This window comes from Hippopotamus amphibius, chromosome 5 (assembly GCF_030028045.1).
Source record: "Hippopotamus amphibius kiboko isolate mHipAmp2 chromosome 5, mHipAmp2.hap2, whole genome shotgun sequence".
In the NCBI taxonomy this organism is placed as follows: domain Eukaryota; kingdom Metazoa; phylum Chordata; class Mammalia; order Artiodactyla; family Hippopotamidae; genus Hippopotamus; species Hippopotamus amphibius.
Genome location: NC_080190.1, coordinates 13,425,372 through 13,443,680, shown reverse-complemented (window position 1 = coordinate 13,443,680; position 18,309 = coordinate 13,425,372). Strand labels below are relative to the sequence as shown.

The window sequence follows — 18,309 nt, the reverse complement described above, 5'->3', positions numbered from 1 at the left end:
GATACATACCAGTATATGAGCTGGCTTAATGACTTCAAGTGCTTTTGCAAGTACTGAGGACATAGCTGTCAGCTGATTTCTTATCTGTTCCGAAGGCATGCTCTGCAGATGAGGACCAATTGGAGCATCTTCTCGAGTAGCGTAATTCAAATCAGATCCAAAACTAAGCGTCCGTGATGTGTGGTCAATACGAACCTTTGAAAATTAAGTGGTATTATCTACATGCAAGTATGTATAGTCATTCTACAAATGAATAACTTTGATTAAATTTTCAACTGAATTTGAGAAAAAAATTAACTAAGGAATGTCAAATACGAAAGCTCAAAGATTCATTCAATAAAGCTTTACAATAGTGCCACTGTACCAAAAGCTGAGAAACAAAGACGAGGTGTTTTTAATCCTCAAAGGCCTCCCGCCTCAGTGCCCCCTTGCAGCACCTACCTGCAGGTCGCAGTGCCTGGCCGCATCTACTATGGCCCGTTCCAGTTGGAAAGCATCAACAAAAGGAACCAGAGAAGTCAAACGAGAAAACTCAATGCTCTGATAAATTTGTGCCACCTGCATAAAAAACACAAGGTTAGTAATAATAGCTATTGTTTATTCAGCAATTTTTATGTGGAGTCTCATGACTACCATGAAAAGTAGAACTTAAGTCTATTTTTCAAAGAAAAGAAACTGAAGCTCAGAGTATGTTAACAATACATTGCTGGAGCTGGAATTACAATTCAAGGCTATTTAAAAGGATTATATTTTGAACCACCATATAATCCTTTCAAATCCTAGTTTCATAAAAACAAACCAAAAAAAAAACAAAACAAAACAACAAAACAAACCCTAAATGGTCACATATTAGAGAACTGCTACTTACCTAATTCATCTGAACATTTAATAAAATTATTTGTCTGAAGGAGACTGGCAGCATTACTATTTAGTTATACTGCTAATTAACCTTCAATCATTTGTATAGCACATAAGAAATAACGCTGCTCACATACAGGAGAGAAAGCAGGTCAATGGAATGTGCACAAATATGGAAGTGAACATACAGTAAAAAGCACCCCCAAAATGAAACAAATGAAGACAAAACAGGATCATTTAAGCCATATTATAAACCATAATATTCAAACGTAAGTACAAAGTTGGACTAAAATATGTTAAAAGACAGACAATACTGGGACCTCCCTGGTGGTCCGGTGGTTTAGACTCCAGGCTCCCAATGCAACGGGCGGGGTTCAATCGCTGGTAGGGTTACTAAGATCCCACATGCCACACCAGGCAGCCGGGGAAGGGGGGAGACTGACAATAATTAGTGCTAGCAGGAAAAAAGGTTCTCTTGTTCACTACTGGTGGGAGGTCCATGAATCTAATCTCTGAGGATGTATTAAAGCTTCAAATGTGTAGACTATGACTAATTCCACTTCTTAACTATAAAAAGTCACAGAAAAATGAAAAGATACAAGTACAGAAGATACTACTGCAACATTTTATGATAGCAAAAAAACTAAAAAGCTTCCATCAACAGAGTCTGAATAAATAAATCATGGTAACTTTAGACAGTGAAAAACTACCTAGGTATTAAAAGGAATAAGAAATATATGGCTAACAAGGAAAAATGTACGAAGACAGTGGTCAACACAAAAAGAGACAAAAGCAGTTATGAATTACATAAAATAATTGTTCAAATTAAACAGAAAAACGATAAAACTAATTTGGGGGGTTAGAATTTGAGGAGACTTTCATTTTCTAGGCTATTCCTAAATTTTTTAAGTTTTGTGATAAAAACAATCAAGACAGAAATCCCAGTTCTTCCATAAAACATTCATTTTTTCATCTTTACCTGCTGGAGAAGCCGGAGTATGGTGTTGTTTTGCAGCTGTGGGACATACTGTTGTAACTCTGGTTCCTTTTCAGGCTGCTCCCTAACCCAATTTAGAACCTATAAAATCCATTAGATTGAAAAAGTTACATTTTTTATACAACAAATACTAAAACACCTGAAATTCTTTTTCAATTTTCTTAACATGCAAAACCATCACACAATGCAAAGAAATACAAACAGTAACATGAAGCTATTGACTGCTGTCTGAAGGTGACTGACAGCAACGGCTAAATTAGTCATGCTGCTAATTTACCTCCAAAGGTTTATTTAGCACATCAGAAATATCTTTTCTCTTGACATAAAGAAAAAAGACAATGAAATGTGCACCGAATTCAAACACATGGGACAACACTTCTCTCTCAAATAAAAATACAACCTAAAACTGCTACAGGGCTGGCTGCGTGGTAATATAACCAAAGCTTACCTTTGTGACTCTCTCACAGAGTTTTAGTGGGTTAAATTCGACTTCCAGCCAATTGTAAAGGTCTTTTACTTCTGGGACAACATATTGTAGCACATTGAATCTGACCTATAGTAAGCAAAACAAAAGGTTTAAATGCTGAAGGTATTTTCCAACTGGGATTCTGAACTGATTATAAATTAAGGAAAAATGTAAGACTGGAAAATCTGGGAAATGACTGAAAGATTATCTAGCCTCAACCTCCTTTAAATTTACCAGAGGAAGCCAGGACCACTACGTTGAGTCTCTTGCCCCAAATCATGCACCTCTCTACAGTGAAACCCCACAAGACTTTACAAAGGAAATAAAAACTCTTCAACACAATCAAAGTATTTACAAAGACAATCTGTGTGGCCAACATGGACTAATTTATTATTCATAACAAGTAAAATACCAGTTTACAATAACTGTACCACACAAAAGTTATGACAGCAGCGCTACTCCTGACAGCCACAAACTTAAGAAAACTCAGGACAAACAGGGATAGGTTCACACAATATACAGAAATAGTCAAAGAAAGAACAACAACATTCAATACATGGATAAATCTCACAGTGAGAACAAGAGTTTCACATGTTATTCCATTTATGGAATTTAAATTTCATATAAAATACACAAACAGGCAAAATTAATCTGTGGTGTTATAAATCAGGAAAGTGGCTATTCTTGGGGTAAATGAGTGTTGACTGGAAAAATCTTCTGAGAATTTACACAATTACACTTATGATTTGTATTTAAAATATATATATATTATAGTTTAATATATTTTAAGTTTTATATTTCAATAGAACTCAACTTCCTCTCACAATACAGATGCCGCCTGCATAAACCGCCCTCACAAAGGAGACAAAAAAGCAGTATAATTTTATAAACTCCAAAACTGCCCATAACCAAATCCTATCTTACCTGTGCTCTAACAATATGCAGTGCATGTGATCTTTACCCTTCACTTGTTGGGAACTGCTAACCCAAAGGAGAAAAACTGCAACAACAACCAAGACTCCAAAGCACAGGAGCATGTATGCCTAAAGACCAGGTTCCAAACCTTGGCAACTGCTGGCAGATCCCATCCCCAAGACAGGAGGATGGCCGCATTCTCCAGCACTCTGGCCTGGGTTTAACTCCAGTGCAAAATAGGTGCATGACTGATGTCCCACAATATTTGAATACTTCCCTTTGTAAGTGTCCTTATATCTTTACAGGAATAAGATGTGATATAAGCATTCAAATAAAATTCAACCCTGATTTCATTCCCATCAAGAAATTATTCTGGGCTTCCTAGGTGGCGCAGTGGTTAAGAATCCGCCTGCCAATGCAGAGGTCACGGGTTCAATCCCAGCTCCAGGAAGATCCCACATGCCGTGGAGCAACTAAGCCCGTGTGCCACAAAAAAAAAAAAAAAAAGAAATTATTCTATGGCCATCATCAAAAAGTCTACAAATAACAAATCCTGGAGGTGTGGAGAAAAGGGAACCCTCCTACACTGCTGGTGGGAATGTAAATTGGGGCAGCCACTATGGAAAACAGTATGGAGGTTCCTCAGAAAACTAAAAACAGAATTACCATATGATCCAGCAATCCCACCCCTGGGCATATATCCGGACAACTAAAAAGGATTCATGCACCCCTTACGTTCATAACAGCACTATTCACAACAGCCAGGACATAAAAACAACCTAAATGTCCATCAACAGATAAATGGATAAAGATATGATATAAATATATATATGTGGGGGCTTCCTAGGTGGCGCAGTGGTTAAGAATCCGCCTGCCAATGCAGAGGTCACAGGTTTGATCCCTGCTCCAGGAAGATCCCACATGCCGCGGAGCAACTAAGCCCGTGTGCCACAAAAAAATAAATAAATAAATAAATAAATAAATAAATAAATAAATAAATATATATATGTGTGCATGCACACCCACACACACATACATACAACGGAATACTCATTTAGCCATTAAAAAAATGCCATTTGCAGCAACATGGATGCAACTAGAGATTATCACACTAAGTGAAGTCAGAGAAAGACAAATATATGCTATCACTTATATGTGTAATCTAAAATATGACACAAATGAACCTATCTATGAAATAGAAATAGGCCCACAGACAGAGAACAGTTGTGGTTGCTGGGGGTTGGAGGGTGTAGATGGACTGGAAGTTTGGGATTAGTAGATGCAAATTGTTACGTACAGAATAAACAACAAGGTCCCACTGTATAGCACAGGGAACTATATTCAATACCCTGAGATAAACCATAATAGAAAAGAATATAAAAAAGAACATACACATATATGTATAATTGAATCACTTTGCTGTACAGCAAAAATTAACACAACAATGTCAATCAACTATACTTCAATTTTAAGTAAATGAATATTCTAGATTTTTCATTTAATACCCTCTGCAAATAGGGAATTTACTGACAGGCTATCATAATCTATTAAAGTATATTTCTCTCTAAAATTAATAATTGGCTTTCTGATCTAACAGTCTCTTATGAACTTGATTAGTCTGAATCTGTTCCTGAGATACCAGAATCATTCTCTTGGTGATTATGAATTTAGTTGTATGAGCCCAAAACTCAGGTCTCCACCTCGTACATATGGTGAACTCAAGTTTTATAAAATGCCTCTTGACAGTCAGCTAATCTATTCATCTGACACCAACCAGTACCTTTCGTACAAACATTTATCTACGGGTACAATAAGGACCCAAATCTGGATGACCTGGCTATTGACCCGGATGCCACCCACACCGATCCCTGAAGCAGTATCATAATAGACCAAAGTTACCATCCAGGTGTGCTATGTACAGACATGGGCTCAAGAGATATGGATTATACTTCCAGTTTGGCACATTTTTCAGTACGTAAATTTTTTTAAATACATATTTGCTAGTAAAACCTCTTCCTAAATAAACACAATACTGTTGTTTTATATTACATTTAATCCTAATTCAGTCCCATAAAAACTTGCCAAAACACAAAGCTGTTTTGCAAGCGGCAGCAGAATAAAACATGGAGGCACACAGAGAAATACTGTTTTAGAGATTAAGTTCTTTATAAAAGTTGACCACAAAGTAAATTTGCCTTGCTACTATAACAGAGAACTATGCTACAAGAAAAAACTGTTGCCATAAAGAAAATGTGTTACTTTTGTTACCTAAATTGACTCTGCCAGTAAAGTAAGGCCTATTCTCTGGTACCTGTCCCTCTTTGTTCTCTTGTCCCAAAGTAATCTGCTGGAGGTGTACCACGATAACCACTACATCAGACTATTGTGAATCAGAATCTCTAAAATCTAAACTCCTCTGGAATGCAAATTCCATTAACTTGCCTGGCATATAATAGACACTCACATGATAGAATTTCCACTGAATTAAAGATTTCAATGTAGGACATCGTGAAGACACAAAATCTGAGGTTCCATACTTGGAAACTGATTTAGCATACGCAGTGGGTGAAACCTAGAAATTTGCCTTTAAAAAAGTACCTCACACACAATTTCAGTGCATAGCCCTGATTAACAACCACCGCCTAGTAACATACAATGAAAGTTTAAAACAAAAAAAAGTTGGAAATATTTTCATTGTCCAGAATTGGGCCTAATCTAATTCACATTCTTTCCTAGCCTCCTCATCATATTTCTAACACCTATCAGCTTGATTTTTTTCCTGCAGCCCCTGAAATGAGACATGAATATTCTTGCCCATCATCATCATCAAGTGGCCCATGCTATTCCTCAAAGATAGTCCAAATCTCATCTGCGACATCAAATTTAACTCCAGCTCGCTCAAAACGAAACACCTCAACTGAACACAGTGCTGACTTACACCAGTGGTTCTCAAACCTGCCCACGCATCAGAATCCCCTGGCAATGCATCAGGATTCCCAGTATTAATCAAAAATTATACAACCATATAGCTTTCTGTTCAAAGCCATAAGAATGCTAAAACTTATACCAACCATATCATTAATAAGGCCAATACGCGTTGGTGGGGCTTGCAGGCCTAGCAGTGTTGCAAGGCGACGCTGTTTTTCAACTATAATGCCGTCCATATCCAGAAGTCGAGCAATATCAGTCCGTTCAGGGGTAATAGGGATGGAAAGAGTGGCCAAGAGGACTCTAGTAGACATTCTGGAGAACAAAGTCACAATCTGTTAAATTGGTAAATGTTACTTATTAAGCAGAAAGACATTTCTCTTTAACCATCTAGTAAAATATGCCAGTGACAGAATATGTACACCACCATGGTGAGTGGAATCATAAATATTCGTCAAAGCATGGGATTAATTAAAAGAGAAATGGATTATGCTAAAATGAACACTTGGAGAAGCAGAACTTCATCTGCCCATTTACTACTGTCAACGTTTTCTAGCTATAAAGACTGAGTAAGATGGCAGAACCGACACATTTGTATATACCCTATACTTCCCTACAAAAACATTTAGGGCAGCTTTTAAAACTGAGGAAAAAATGACAATAAGAAAGAGGAGAAAATTATATGGACCATAAGTGAACATAACTATAGGATGTGGGGGTCAAAAGCTAAAGCTTCCTTAAAACACAAAAGGAAAGTCAGGTTGAATTCAGAGCACCGTAGGACACTAAGCATTGTGGGCTCTGAAGCCCAAAAGTCAAGAGATGGAATCTCAGTTTCATGATTTCCAAGACTAGAACCTTACGCAAGATACTTAATTTTCTGAGTCACAAGGCTGTTACCATTAAGGAAAATAATGTACATAGAACAAAACAGCCTAACGATTATGACAGTACTCGTATGGTATTTTCTAATGGGAGAGTAGAGAAATAAAGAAAATCAAGTTTTTTCTCTTATCCCAAACAGATGTGGATTACATATGGGATAGTGAATGACATAATAAACACTGTCCCCAAGAGTTTTTTAAAAAAATACATACTAGAAAAATTCATTTAGTTGGTTCCATGTATTGCTTTAAAAGCTAAAAGAAAAACAATTTAGTGTATATAATTATACTGGAGGCCAAAATAACATGGTCTACCAATAAGAAATAATATGTGAGTTGCCTAAGCCCAATTGAAATGTATAATAAAAAACAAATATGACTGAAAGAAAAGTATACAGCTAATGTTAAAAAAATAAAGTGGTCTTTAGATTGTTAAATTACAGACTATCCAACTACATAAAAATATACCAAGTACTCTATACAGTTAATGTTTTATAATCGGGAAAAAAAGTTACTTGATAGAAGTACTATCTTTTCTTTTTGTCTAATTAGTTCCTAGATTCTAAATACCTATACACAGATAGAGAAAGCTCATACCTTAACACTGCCTTTCCTAATATTCCATTTTCTCAACTGGAGAGTTGGTTATCAGATAAAAGACAGCTACTGAAGACCAAGAATACTGCCCAAGAAGAACAACATCGAGACATTTTAGGTAATTACAACTAGAAGGAGTGCTACTGGCACCCAGTGAGTAAACCCGGGACGCTGCTAAAGATCCTAAACACAGTCCCCCCACAACAAAGAATTCACCAGCCCCAAAATAGTGCAGAAGCTGAGAAACCCTCATCTAACACTATCATGCCATTTAGAAGGTATTTCTTTCATAATTTCAATACTATCTGACAATAAGATTCTTACCTTTGCATCTCTTCTTGTGTAAGATTCTTTCTCATTTCTCTAGATAAATGGTAAAGACGATGGAGTGTAGACGCGTGAAAAAGAGCATTTCCAGATTTCCAAAATACAGTTGAGACTTTGTTATAATAGTTTGCCATCAATTGAGGTTTGGGCGGTTTTTTAGACAAGGAGAATAACCCGTGAATATCTTCCACAGCTTTGAATGCTTCCTAAAATTAGTGGCACAAATTACAGTCATTGCATTCTAAACAAACAAATCTAACTCAAATCTCTCTATGAAACTTAAAATACAGAACACTTAAGAATAAAAATGGCAAATAAAATGCCTCTATGTGTGGTTCTTTTTATTCATCTATAATTTAATATCTGATATGATTCAGAAAACCATCACAATTACAAAAACACTAACTCCTTAAGCTTCTTAAAGCAGATTGCCCAAATTTTTTTAAAAGAATGTGCATATTATCATACCACTTAGAGGAATACATTTTTTAAAAATCTGGAAGAACATAAAACAATATAGAGGTTATTTCTGAGTGATAAAATAATAGATAAATATTTTCTTCCTTTTACTTATTCATTTTTTCTATACCAAGTATGTTTACTTGTCTTCTATCGAACTTTTTTTCCTCTTTAGTTCAACAGATAGTATTTTAAGGGTGTACCTACAGAAAAGGAAAATATGGGGAGAGAGCAGGAAATCACATTTTCACTTGGCTGAAAAGCTACCAGTTTTTACTTCCTCTGCAATTTCAATTAGATTTGGTGGGGGAATCAAATATATAAAAACAATTCATGTGAAAATGTCCACAGAATTCTTAGAGCAGAAAGGCCGTGCTGAGGACAAGATTCCCAATGCTACTGAGATTTCCAATGTAGGATATTCACTGTGCATGCTTACTAAGTCAAGGCAGCATTGAGAAATCTAGGAGACAATCTAGTGTCGCGCTTCTCCAACTCTGCGGTAAAAGACAAGTTCATCCTTGTACGTTCTAACCTGTCACCACCAATACTTTTATAAAATACAATAAAATTACTACAAAAATAACATGGAAAGATAAACTCAGAATTTTTTTAATCAGAGTAAACAGACACAAAACTACCATGAAATTGTTATTTTAAAAATTCTGTAAATGCATATTCTCCAGGCACTAAGCCACACTTTGAGCACTGAGGTCTGAAAAACATTACATGACTTGGCTCAGAATTGACAGCAGGCATCTAGAACCAAAATATCTGAGATTTCCTGTCCAGAACTCTTTCTACTCTATTAGACAACCTTAAATTTGTCACTTATCTATTGAAATTAACCAAGAGATATCAAGATGCAGATACTCATCAAAGGAAAAAAAAAAAGGTAATATGGACTGTTACCACAAAGAAAAGCTAACAGTTCACAACATACCTGCCACAATTCCATGCTGATTGCGCTGTCCAACTGAACAAGCCTGGTTTCTAAATGCATGGACTGGCTCTCTGGATTATTAAGATTGATTGCTGTACTTTGGTTATGGTGGCGTTGAATCTGAGACAAGTGCATTCTCAAATTGTCACACAGTTTACGGAATTCAGCCTTACGTGTATATTGGAGGCAGAATTTGAAAGCTATAAATGTAATTGTAAAATATATTAGGTACTTTCCACCAACAACTTAAAGTATTTGAATAGGTTTTATTTCACGTATTTCATGTATTTTAACAAGATTTACCAAACTTACCATCAGTCTTTAGAAGTGATCAGAGTCATAACTCACTTCATGTACCCTGACTGCCTTTTGGCCACAGTCATCAGTCCTGGTCTAGGACTAATACACAGCTCTGGGAGAGCTTACAAGAGGAAGCTATTCAAATTTAGGTCTAGAAGCGACTCACCTTTCAAACACTTATCACTTCAAACCCTAAAAGAGTAAAAAAATTCTGGTCTGAAATACAATGAACTTTCCTATCTAACTTATTAGAAAACGAGTTTTCCACTAATTAAAACTGAATAATACAAATTGGGGGTTTATGGTAACGTAATTTCAACTATGCACACAGATGTGTAAATGAACTACTTGCTCCATCATTAAAATACATAGTAATTTTCTACTGTCAAAAATGCAATACTAAAATAACTTTTGTCCTTCCCTTAAAAAGAGTATTTCTATTTCAACAGGATACAGTTGAACTACAAGTTAATATTTATCTCAACTGTTACCAAAAAAGCTCTAGTTTACTCATGTTAAATGAAAATTCACATATGCTAGCCATGTAAGCAAAATGAAAGATTCTAATACTCCTAGAAAAATATTCTTAGTCACAAAGTCACTTAAAACTTGAACAAATAAATGCCAATCAGCCCCATATTAAAAAGAATGGCAACACAAGCTTGTACCTAAGGCCAAAGTTAAGAAAAAGCCAAGAGCCACTCTCAGGTCACATAGAGTAAAAGGCTGCACTGACATCAAGATAAGTGACAGCAAGGCCAAAAGACAAGATTAGGAAAACAGGCTTAATACAGTTCTTCAGATTAAAAGTGTGTGCAGTATTAACTACTGGATACTTTTCATGATGATTCTGAGTCATCAGGAAGGTTCAGCTCTACATTCAATAATACTGTTTAAAAAAGGAAAAGTGTATAGTTTTTCATAGAATCATGAAAGTTTTCTGGAGCTTAAAAAGACCTTAGAAACCCAGTGCACAGTTAAGTAGCTTGCCAAAGAATATGTTGTAGTTGTAGAGTCAAAAGTAGAACTCAAGTCTGCCAGAAAGCAATCAAAAAGTTAAGTTTATCTTTTCCATCACTTGGAAAATTCCAAAATGACTTTAAAAGGTGTTTCAGACATCAATGGAATACACAAGATTACACTGGCTAATGAAACAAATTTCTGATAATCACTTACTTAATATTCAAATGAATGCCAATCATCTACAATAAGAATAAAAACTATATAAAATAAGTACTGTGGAGAAAAGGAGGTTAACTTTAACAGTTTTTTGCAAAACTTATCCTTAAGTCAACTTTTCAAATCAGTTCTTGTTTTACCTTGTTGGGCAATATCATGGTAGAGACGCTCTACTCTAGAATTGTTTCGAAGAAGGTCCAAACACTGTCTGTATGATTCCCATAGGAATTTAACCCATGGAGTTAAAAGTAATCTGTCAGTCCGATCCTGAGTGTCTTCACCACTTACAGCACTTAGGAGAACACTACAAAAATATTTTAAAACGTTGAAAACAATTTTAGACATGGTTTCCTACTTTGCCATATGATTATAAAACTAAAACCAACACTGATCATTAGAAAATAGTTCAAATTCTTCCTACATCTCTGGACACACTGTAAAGCTATCACTTAGTGTCAAAGTATTTGAATTCCCAATCAGTATTACAGACATTTAAATTAGTATACATCCTCCTATCTGATGGCTGTAATTTCCCACTTTTATGAACTTTGAATAGTACATGACTTCTTGAGGTTACTATACATTTAAAATTGCAAAAAACAAGCATTCTTTCTAACATCTACTTCAAATGGGGATGGAGACATATGTAAAGAAAAACCATGAGAAAAATTTATTTAGCAATTTAACCCACACACCTCTCAGGAGTTTGAATATTATCCAAATCTTCTATGTCTAAGACCATCTGCTGGGATTCTTCTTTAGCAGCTTCAGTTTTCTCCTCTGCCAATTTCAAGTATGCCCTAACAACATCCTCTAGAGATTTGATGTTCACCTAGCCAAAAAATAAATAAATAAAACACTTTTCCCAACAAACCCTAAAATATTTTAAATCCAAACTTTACAGTATAAAACATATTAACTGTGAGAGGCAAAATGCTCTGAAAATTACTTAAAACACTTACTAAAATATAAAAACACTGCTGTTCGTACCTGTTGACAAATGTTCTTATACTGATATAAGCCTTCTTTAGCCAAGTGGCTCTTGCGAAGATCCACACAAAGTTCCAAGTATTTCAACATAATTGGCTCGTGTATCTTTTGCCATGTTCTATGTTTCTTACTTTTCATAACATCATAAAGAACATCCAAAGCAGGCTGCTTTTTGCCAACTTCAAGAAATTCTGGAAAAGTAATTCAGGAGAATTAAAATCAGTTACGTATACTATATAAAAGCCTAAATCCTGCTTTTTAATTTGGCTGTTTTAATTTCTGAACTTAGTACCATCTCTTTTGAGGTCACATTTATTTTTGACTTCTAAAGCTATGCCAAAATTATCCAAGGTAAAACAATGGAAAACTAATATGATCTCAAATATGACCTACAGATAAAACTAGATTTCACTCAATTCCTCTGTGTCAATTATGTCTAAGTTATTTTAAAGTTCCAGAAATTCAAGTCATGAGGGAAACAATCTCCCCCTTGCAGATGCAGAAAAATCAACTATAACTTCAGTCACAGTGATTTGGCTGATGAATTTTTTGTTAGTTTATGTTAAGACTTGAGGCAGAAAAAACAAATTAGATTGACCTTGTTCCTTTCGATCATTTGACTGTGTGGGTCTATTTCTGGGCTCTATTTTGATCATTCTCCATTGATCTGTCTGTCTTTTGCCAATACCTCACTGTCTAAATTACTGTAGCCTTATAGAAAAGTCTTGAAATCAGGTAGTGTGAGTACCCCAATCTTGTTCTTTCTTCAGTATTGTGTTGGCTATACAACACCTTTTCCCTTTCCATATAAATCTTAGAATTAGCTTGTAGATATCTACAAAATAGCTCACTGGGATCTTACTGAATTGACATATCAAATTTGGAAGAACTGACAACAGTATTTAGTCTTCCAATCCATGAGCACAGAATCTCTACTTATTTATCCCAGTCTAAACATGAGAAACATATTGAGACAAATCTCAGTTGGGAGACAAAATACCTGACCAATACACCTCAAAACCATCACGGCAAGAAACTGTCACAACCAAGAGAAGCCTAAGGAGACAAATAAATGTAATGTGGTATCCTGGATGGGATCCCGGAATACAAAAGGGATATTAGGGAAAACTGAGGAAATATGAACAAAGTATGGACTCTCCTTAATAACAGTGTATCAGCATTGATTCATTAGTTGTGACAAATGTATCACACAGATGTAAGATATTCATTAATAGGAGACTCTGTGTGTGGTGTACACAAGTACCCTCTGTACTGTCTGTATAATTCTGTAAGTCTCAAACTTCTAAAATTAAAAGTTTACTTTTTAATTGGGAAAAAAAGTTTAGAATGTAGAGCAAAGAAATGTATACTCTTTTAAAATTCACATATATTAACATATATACGTGGACTATGGAAAAATGGTACAAATCAACCGGTTTGCAAGGCAGAAATAAAGAAACAGATGTAGAGAACAAACATATGGACACCAAGTGGGGAAAGCGGGGAGGGTTGGAGGGGGGAATTAATTGGGAGATTGGGATACCAAATTGTACCCTCTAAATATATGCAATTTATTGTAAAAAATAAAATTAAAAAAAAAGTTAAAATTCACCACCTAAACCTGAAGACATTCTGTATGTGGCAATATTTCAAAATCAGTTCCAATCTTAGATTTTAGGTATATTGCTCATTTTGAAATTCAATTAAAAGCAGAGGCTCCTCTATCACATTATTTCTGACCAAGGTTGATTCATCATATTTTTTCTCATCTTTTATTTTCTTTCGTACAACTTAACAGACTAGGGGATGGTATTTTTCTGGTTATGTTCAACTTCAAACTCAGTAACTGCCAAATTTCACACATACACAAAAATCTCTCCATTGAACATTTGAAAAATAATTTGGCAGAACACTAGTTTACACTATAAAAAACTTAAAACACATCTGTTTTTTAAAATCATTGTTTATTTTCCTCCCAAGAAAAAAACATCCTTGACAAAAAATTATTTTGAGTGTTAACCTAACAATGTACAATATTAGCTAACACGTAACTAACTGTACTAGGTAAACAGGCAAAAATGTCTTATTTGGAGGATTTACTAGATCTACAGATTTAGTGAGTAATTCTCTGTTATTTCTTCTTCCAATTATTACATCTTTCAGGAATACTGTTTCTGAACATTTCTTCCTCCAGGAAAACTACAGACAATATTGCAACTCTAGTATATTAAAAGTTTGCACACTATAAATCACAAAACATTCTGAAATAAGTATCTTTGACACAATATCCCACATAATTCCATATTATATCAAATCATATTCCTCACATGCAAATGAATATAAACCCCTCTTCAACATTTCAATAGTCTCAATACCAAACCTGTCAATATGGGAGAAAGGCCATTCTCAGTTGAGTCAATTTTATTACACAAAAAAATCCCAAAAAATTAAACAAAGATGTAATACAACTAAATCCTTTGTTGGAATAAGCCTTTTCTGTTTTAAGGAGAGGACCATCTTCTTCCTGGAGCATGCATACAAGGTTAAGTGTTTTTCAAAACTATTCAACAAAAACAGTTTTTACTAGCCAAAAGTTGGGGAGTAAACATTTTTAAATTTATCTTTTACATTAAGAATATCACAGCAGCACAACAAAATGACCTATTACATCCAATTCCCAATCTTACGTTGAGGATTTAAGTCCCATACTACTGTATATAAGCACTGTCTATATGCAGCAATACAGAATATAGGCACAAAAAGTTAAACTTAAGAGCTGGCCCCAGCATGAAGTGGTGACAAAATATTAAACTGTCAAAAAGTAATTCACCTTCCCAATCTCTTATTTTTAAATGAGTGTGGTACCTTATGTCATTAAAAAAAAAACAAACAGAAAGTCTTGTATAGTGATAGAACTGAAAGTACTTTTCATTTCCTCAACAGCCAATCAAAATTCATAATTTCAAAGTCAATACTTTCAAATTCTGAAACAACAGTTTCGAACAAGCTAAAGTAAATGCATTAAAAAGTAATTTTTTACAGGACCAACACCACCACCAAGAAAAAAAAAGAAAACAGGCAAGGATTTTTTTTTTTTAAAGGAATATGTTTATCATGATAATCCATGATGCTGAGTTCTTGTCTTTATCCTGACTGATATCTGAGGATTTAGTTTAAATGATCCTCTGAATCATGTAATTAGGGGGAAAAAAGTTTTTGAGGCTGGAAAATATTATTACACACTAAAAGCTCTACTGCAATGTTTAAAGAAATGTTCATTTCCTGATTGATATTCTTGAAATAAAAATTAAAATCTGGAATTACAAACTATTACTAGCAGGATGGGCATTCTGAGTTAACCTTAAAGACACAATGAATGAAAGTATGTATCTTACCTATAAAGAAAAACTTTAGGTCAGCTCCTTCAATTTTACTAGTTTATTTGTGCAACAGACCAAGTAGATAAGCTATAATGTTACACAATTTGTGGGCTTAATAACAACTTTATTTTTAAGGCACTGGTTGCAGAGTGTTCAGTTAAGGCTGTTAAAGGGTCCAAAGCAACTGATCTGGCACTACTAACAGTATAAACTGGAAGATGAGCTTTTTTCCAAATGATTCTGGGGTATGAATTTCTTGCTTGTAACTGATGGGTCAAGTTCTCATTTTCCTGGATGTTTGCTGTCCAATTGTTTCCAAAAATATTGCTCTGACAAACTATTCTACACTTAAATTTATTCACATTTTATTAACACAATGTAATGGATGAGGTCTAAATGTGATTGAGATTACAAATGTTACAGATAAGTGAGATTATTTCCATTAAAATAAAATGTGCTTTGATCATCTTATTTAAAGTTTTGTAAGCAGTGTCATGTGCCATCCGCATTCTGCTCTTTGATACTAATATGGGAGCTCTCCTTCACAAGATCAAAGGTTCAGAAATTACTTAAAAGCTAAAGCATCTCTACCATACAAGCACCCATCCTACAGCTTGAAAGCACCTTTTTCAAAAACTACACTAACACAATTCAAGTCTCCACCCCCATCCCGGTGTCCCTTTCTCATCTTGCCTACTTTAATTTCTGACATTTTCCCCAAACTGCCCTTCATGAATCAAATCTACTTCAACTTAGAAATCGTGAGAAAAGGTTTAAGATTTGTTACATATCATACATCCTTTCTAATTTTAAAAAGTTACTTCATAAAAAGACTCAGAAGGGAGGAGTGAAGGAAACAAGGAGTGAAGGAAGTATTACACCAACTGTGTAATATTTAGGCCGTCAAGATTACAGTGCTTCAGCCAATTAACGTGGAAAAAAAATGTCTGTTGGTCAACATTCAAAGGAGTATAAAACAGATCTGCAGTAGCAATTACAGCAGTAGTTACACCAAAGTCATCTGGTATACCACAATATAATTCTCTAAGTTTCAAAACATCTAAAAAAATTCTTTTTCTAGCTTTGCTAGTTTATTTTGTAGGGTTAAATTTCCATCTTCACCTATCCTCTTTCCTATAAATCAACGTGTGAAACTTCTTGCCTGTACTATTAGATGGACGCTTAGAATGAGTGACTAGATCAAAGTTGTAGTTTCCATTGTTTTTAAAACAATTACTTTATTCCACAGAATGTCGCATTATCCTATTCCACAAACTGTTACTTCTCCCCGAAATTGTTACTTTTAGTTAAAATAACAAGCACGTGACAAGATCTCTGGCCCTGACAGGTTATCAGGAGCAACCGTATGTACTGACAGACACTGACAGACACTGACCTTTTCCTAAGAGAATCTTCAAACAAACAAAACAAGCTTCACAAGCATAAAAGTTTAACAGATACGGTATGTCCGTTTACAACATGGATAAGATCCAAAACTTGTCTGGATGGAGGAAGGGTGAAACTAAGAGCAATGGACGGCCTAACACTTTTAATCCCTAAATGAAGTGTTTAAAGACCCAGAGGCACGTATAATAAATACATTTGCTCCCCCATAAATGCCAAGGTAATAAATGCCTCTTGAACACACCGTGACACGCACAAGTTTTCCCAAAAGCGCCGGTGGCTTAGGTACACATATGGAAATAAAAATCCAGCAGCAGCGCCGTGGTGAAAAAAAAAAAACCGACTGATCTGGAAGTTAAGAGACCTTGGTTTTAGGTAGGCTCCTGCCTCAACAGCTAACTCCCAGAGTGACCTTGGGCAAACCAGACTCCCTAGGCCTCGCTTTCGTTATCTTTGAGAGAGAACTTGAAGTCCCTCTTACAAGTATTAACTCTGTTCCAACTTCCTGTGACTCGAAGCAAGTTTCTGAGCTGCCAGTGATCGATGCCAGGAGAAACAGGGCACGGATTAAACGGGTCAGAGTCCCCGAAGCCGAGAGGGTGGTCGGAGGGGAAGAGTAGGCTAGGCGGACCCTGACCCCGCACAGCGCGGCGCTGGGCTGGGGGGGGGGGCGGAGATGGGGCTGCCCCGCTCCCAGCCAGGCGGGAGGTGGAGCCGCGGCTCTCGCGTGCATTGTCCCCGGGAGGGAGCCATGTTTCCTCCTCCCCGGCGCTCCCAGATGGCGGCCGGGGGCGCGGGGCCGAGGCCGAAAGCCCTGCGGTCCCGAGGGCCGAGCGGAGGCGGACGGCGGGGGAAGCAGCTCGGGCCCGGGCGGGCCCGTCTCCGGAGCCGCGGCCCCCGAGACTCCCCGGGCGGCGGCAGAGGGAGGGAGAGCCCCCGGAGGCACGGTTCCCGGCTCCGCTGCTCCCACCCACCCTCGTCGGTTGGAGCGAGAGGGGAGACCGTGCCCAGCCGCGGGCTGGGTCTGCGGCGGGCAGGCCGCACCGGCCTCCTGTGCAGCCGCAGCTGGGCGGCGGAGCAGCGAGAACCAGGCCTGGGCCCCCCGACCTCCGAGGCCTCGGGCCGCCCCAGGCCGGCGCACCCTGATCCCCTACTCACCGTTGGCGCGTTTGAGGGCATTTTCCGGCCTCTGGAAATAGGCCGGCATCTTGGCGGCAGGCTCAGCTCACCCGGCGTCAGCGAACTCCTCAGGGGCCCGGGCCGGGAGAGGAGACGAAAGGGGAACCAGCGCGAGGCTCCACGCGCCTCGCCAGCAGTAGCCCGCGCCCAGCCGGCCAGAGACGGAAAGGAAGGAGCCACGTGACCCCCGCGCGGCGGCGCTGCCGCCGCCTAGGCCCCGGATGTAGGGGCGGACCTTCGCGCGGGCACCGCCCCTCCCCGCGCGCAGGCGCGTTGGCTGCACGCTGGGCGGCTGACGTGGCCGGCGGCCACCTATCGCTGTGGTCGCTGCTGGGGGCTCCTCGGAGAAACGTTAGGGAGCCGGTTCTCAGGCCCCTCACTCCTCGAGCGAGATTCTAGGTGGGAAAGGTGAGATTTGGGTCAGCACGTGTGTCTGGCGAGAAGACACAGATTCTTCTTTTAACATGATTTGTGCGGAGTCGTGCAAAGTTTCTATCCGCTCC

The 18,309-nt window shown here is 37.4% G+C and overlaps 1 protein-coding gene and 2 non-coding genes across 3 annotated transcripts in view; all 3 read right to left on the bottom strand.

Moving 5' to 3' along the window:
• EIF3A (eukaryotic translation initiation factor 3 subunit A) overlaps positions 1-17,982 on the bottom strand; it is a 32,961-nt gene extending 14,979 nt beyond the window's left edge. The window contains exons 1-11 of the mRNA XM_057734684.1: positions 17,786-17,982; positions 11,844-12,034; positions 11,549-11,685; positions 10,994-11,157; positions 9,375-9,574; positions 7,970-8,178; positions 6,308-6,479; positions 2,304-2,408; positions 1,838-1,936; positions 442-558; positions 10-195 (exon numbers count right to left, since the gene is read on the bottom strand). Of these exons, the coding sequence (XP_057590667.1) occupies positions 10-195; positions 442-558; positions 1,838-1,936; positions 2,304-2,408; positions 6,308-6,479; positions 7,970-8,178; positions 9,375-9,574; positions 10,994-11,157; positions 11,549-11,685; positions 11,844-12,034; positions 17,786-17,834 (1,629 nt within the window). The 5' untranslated portion in view covers positions 17,835-17,982. The remainder of the gene's footprint in view (positions 1-9; positions 196-441; positions 559-1,837; positions 1,937-2,303; positions 2,409-6,307; positions 6,480-7,969; positions 8,179-9,374; positions 9,575-10,993; positions 11,158-11,548; positions 11,686-11,843; positions 12,035-17,785) is intronic.
• Positions 897-1,026, bottom strand: LOC130854703 (small nucleolar RNA SNORA19). The gene has a single exon (XR_009054142.1). It is a non-coding gene; the product is annotated as a small nucleolar RNA SNORA19 (small nucleolar RNA).
• LOC130854704 (small nucleolar RNA SNORA19) lies at positions 2,078-2,206 on the bottom strand. Its single transcript, XR_009054143.1, has one exon. It is a non-coding gene; the product is annotated as a small nucleolar RNA SNORA19 (small nucleolar RNA).
• Positions 17,983-18,309: the final 327 nt, after the last annotated feature.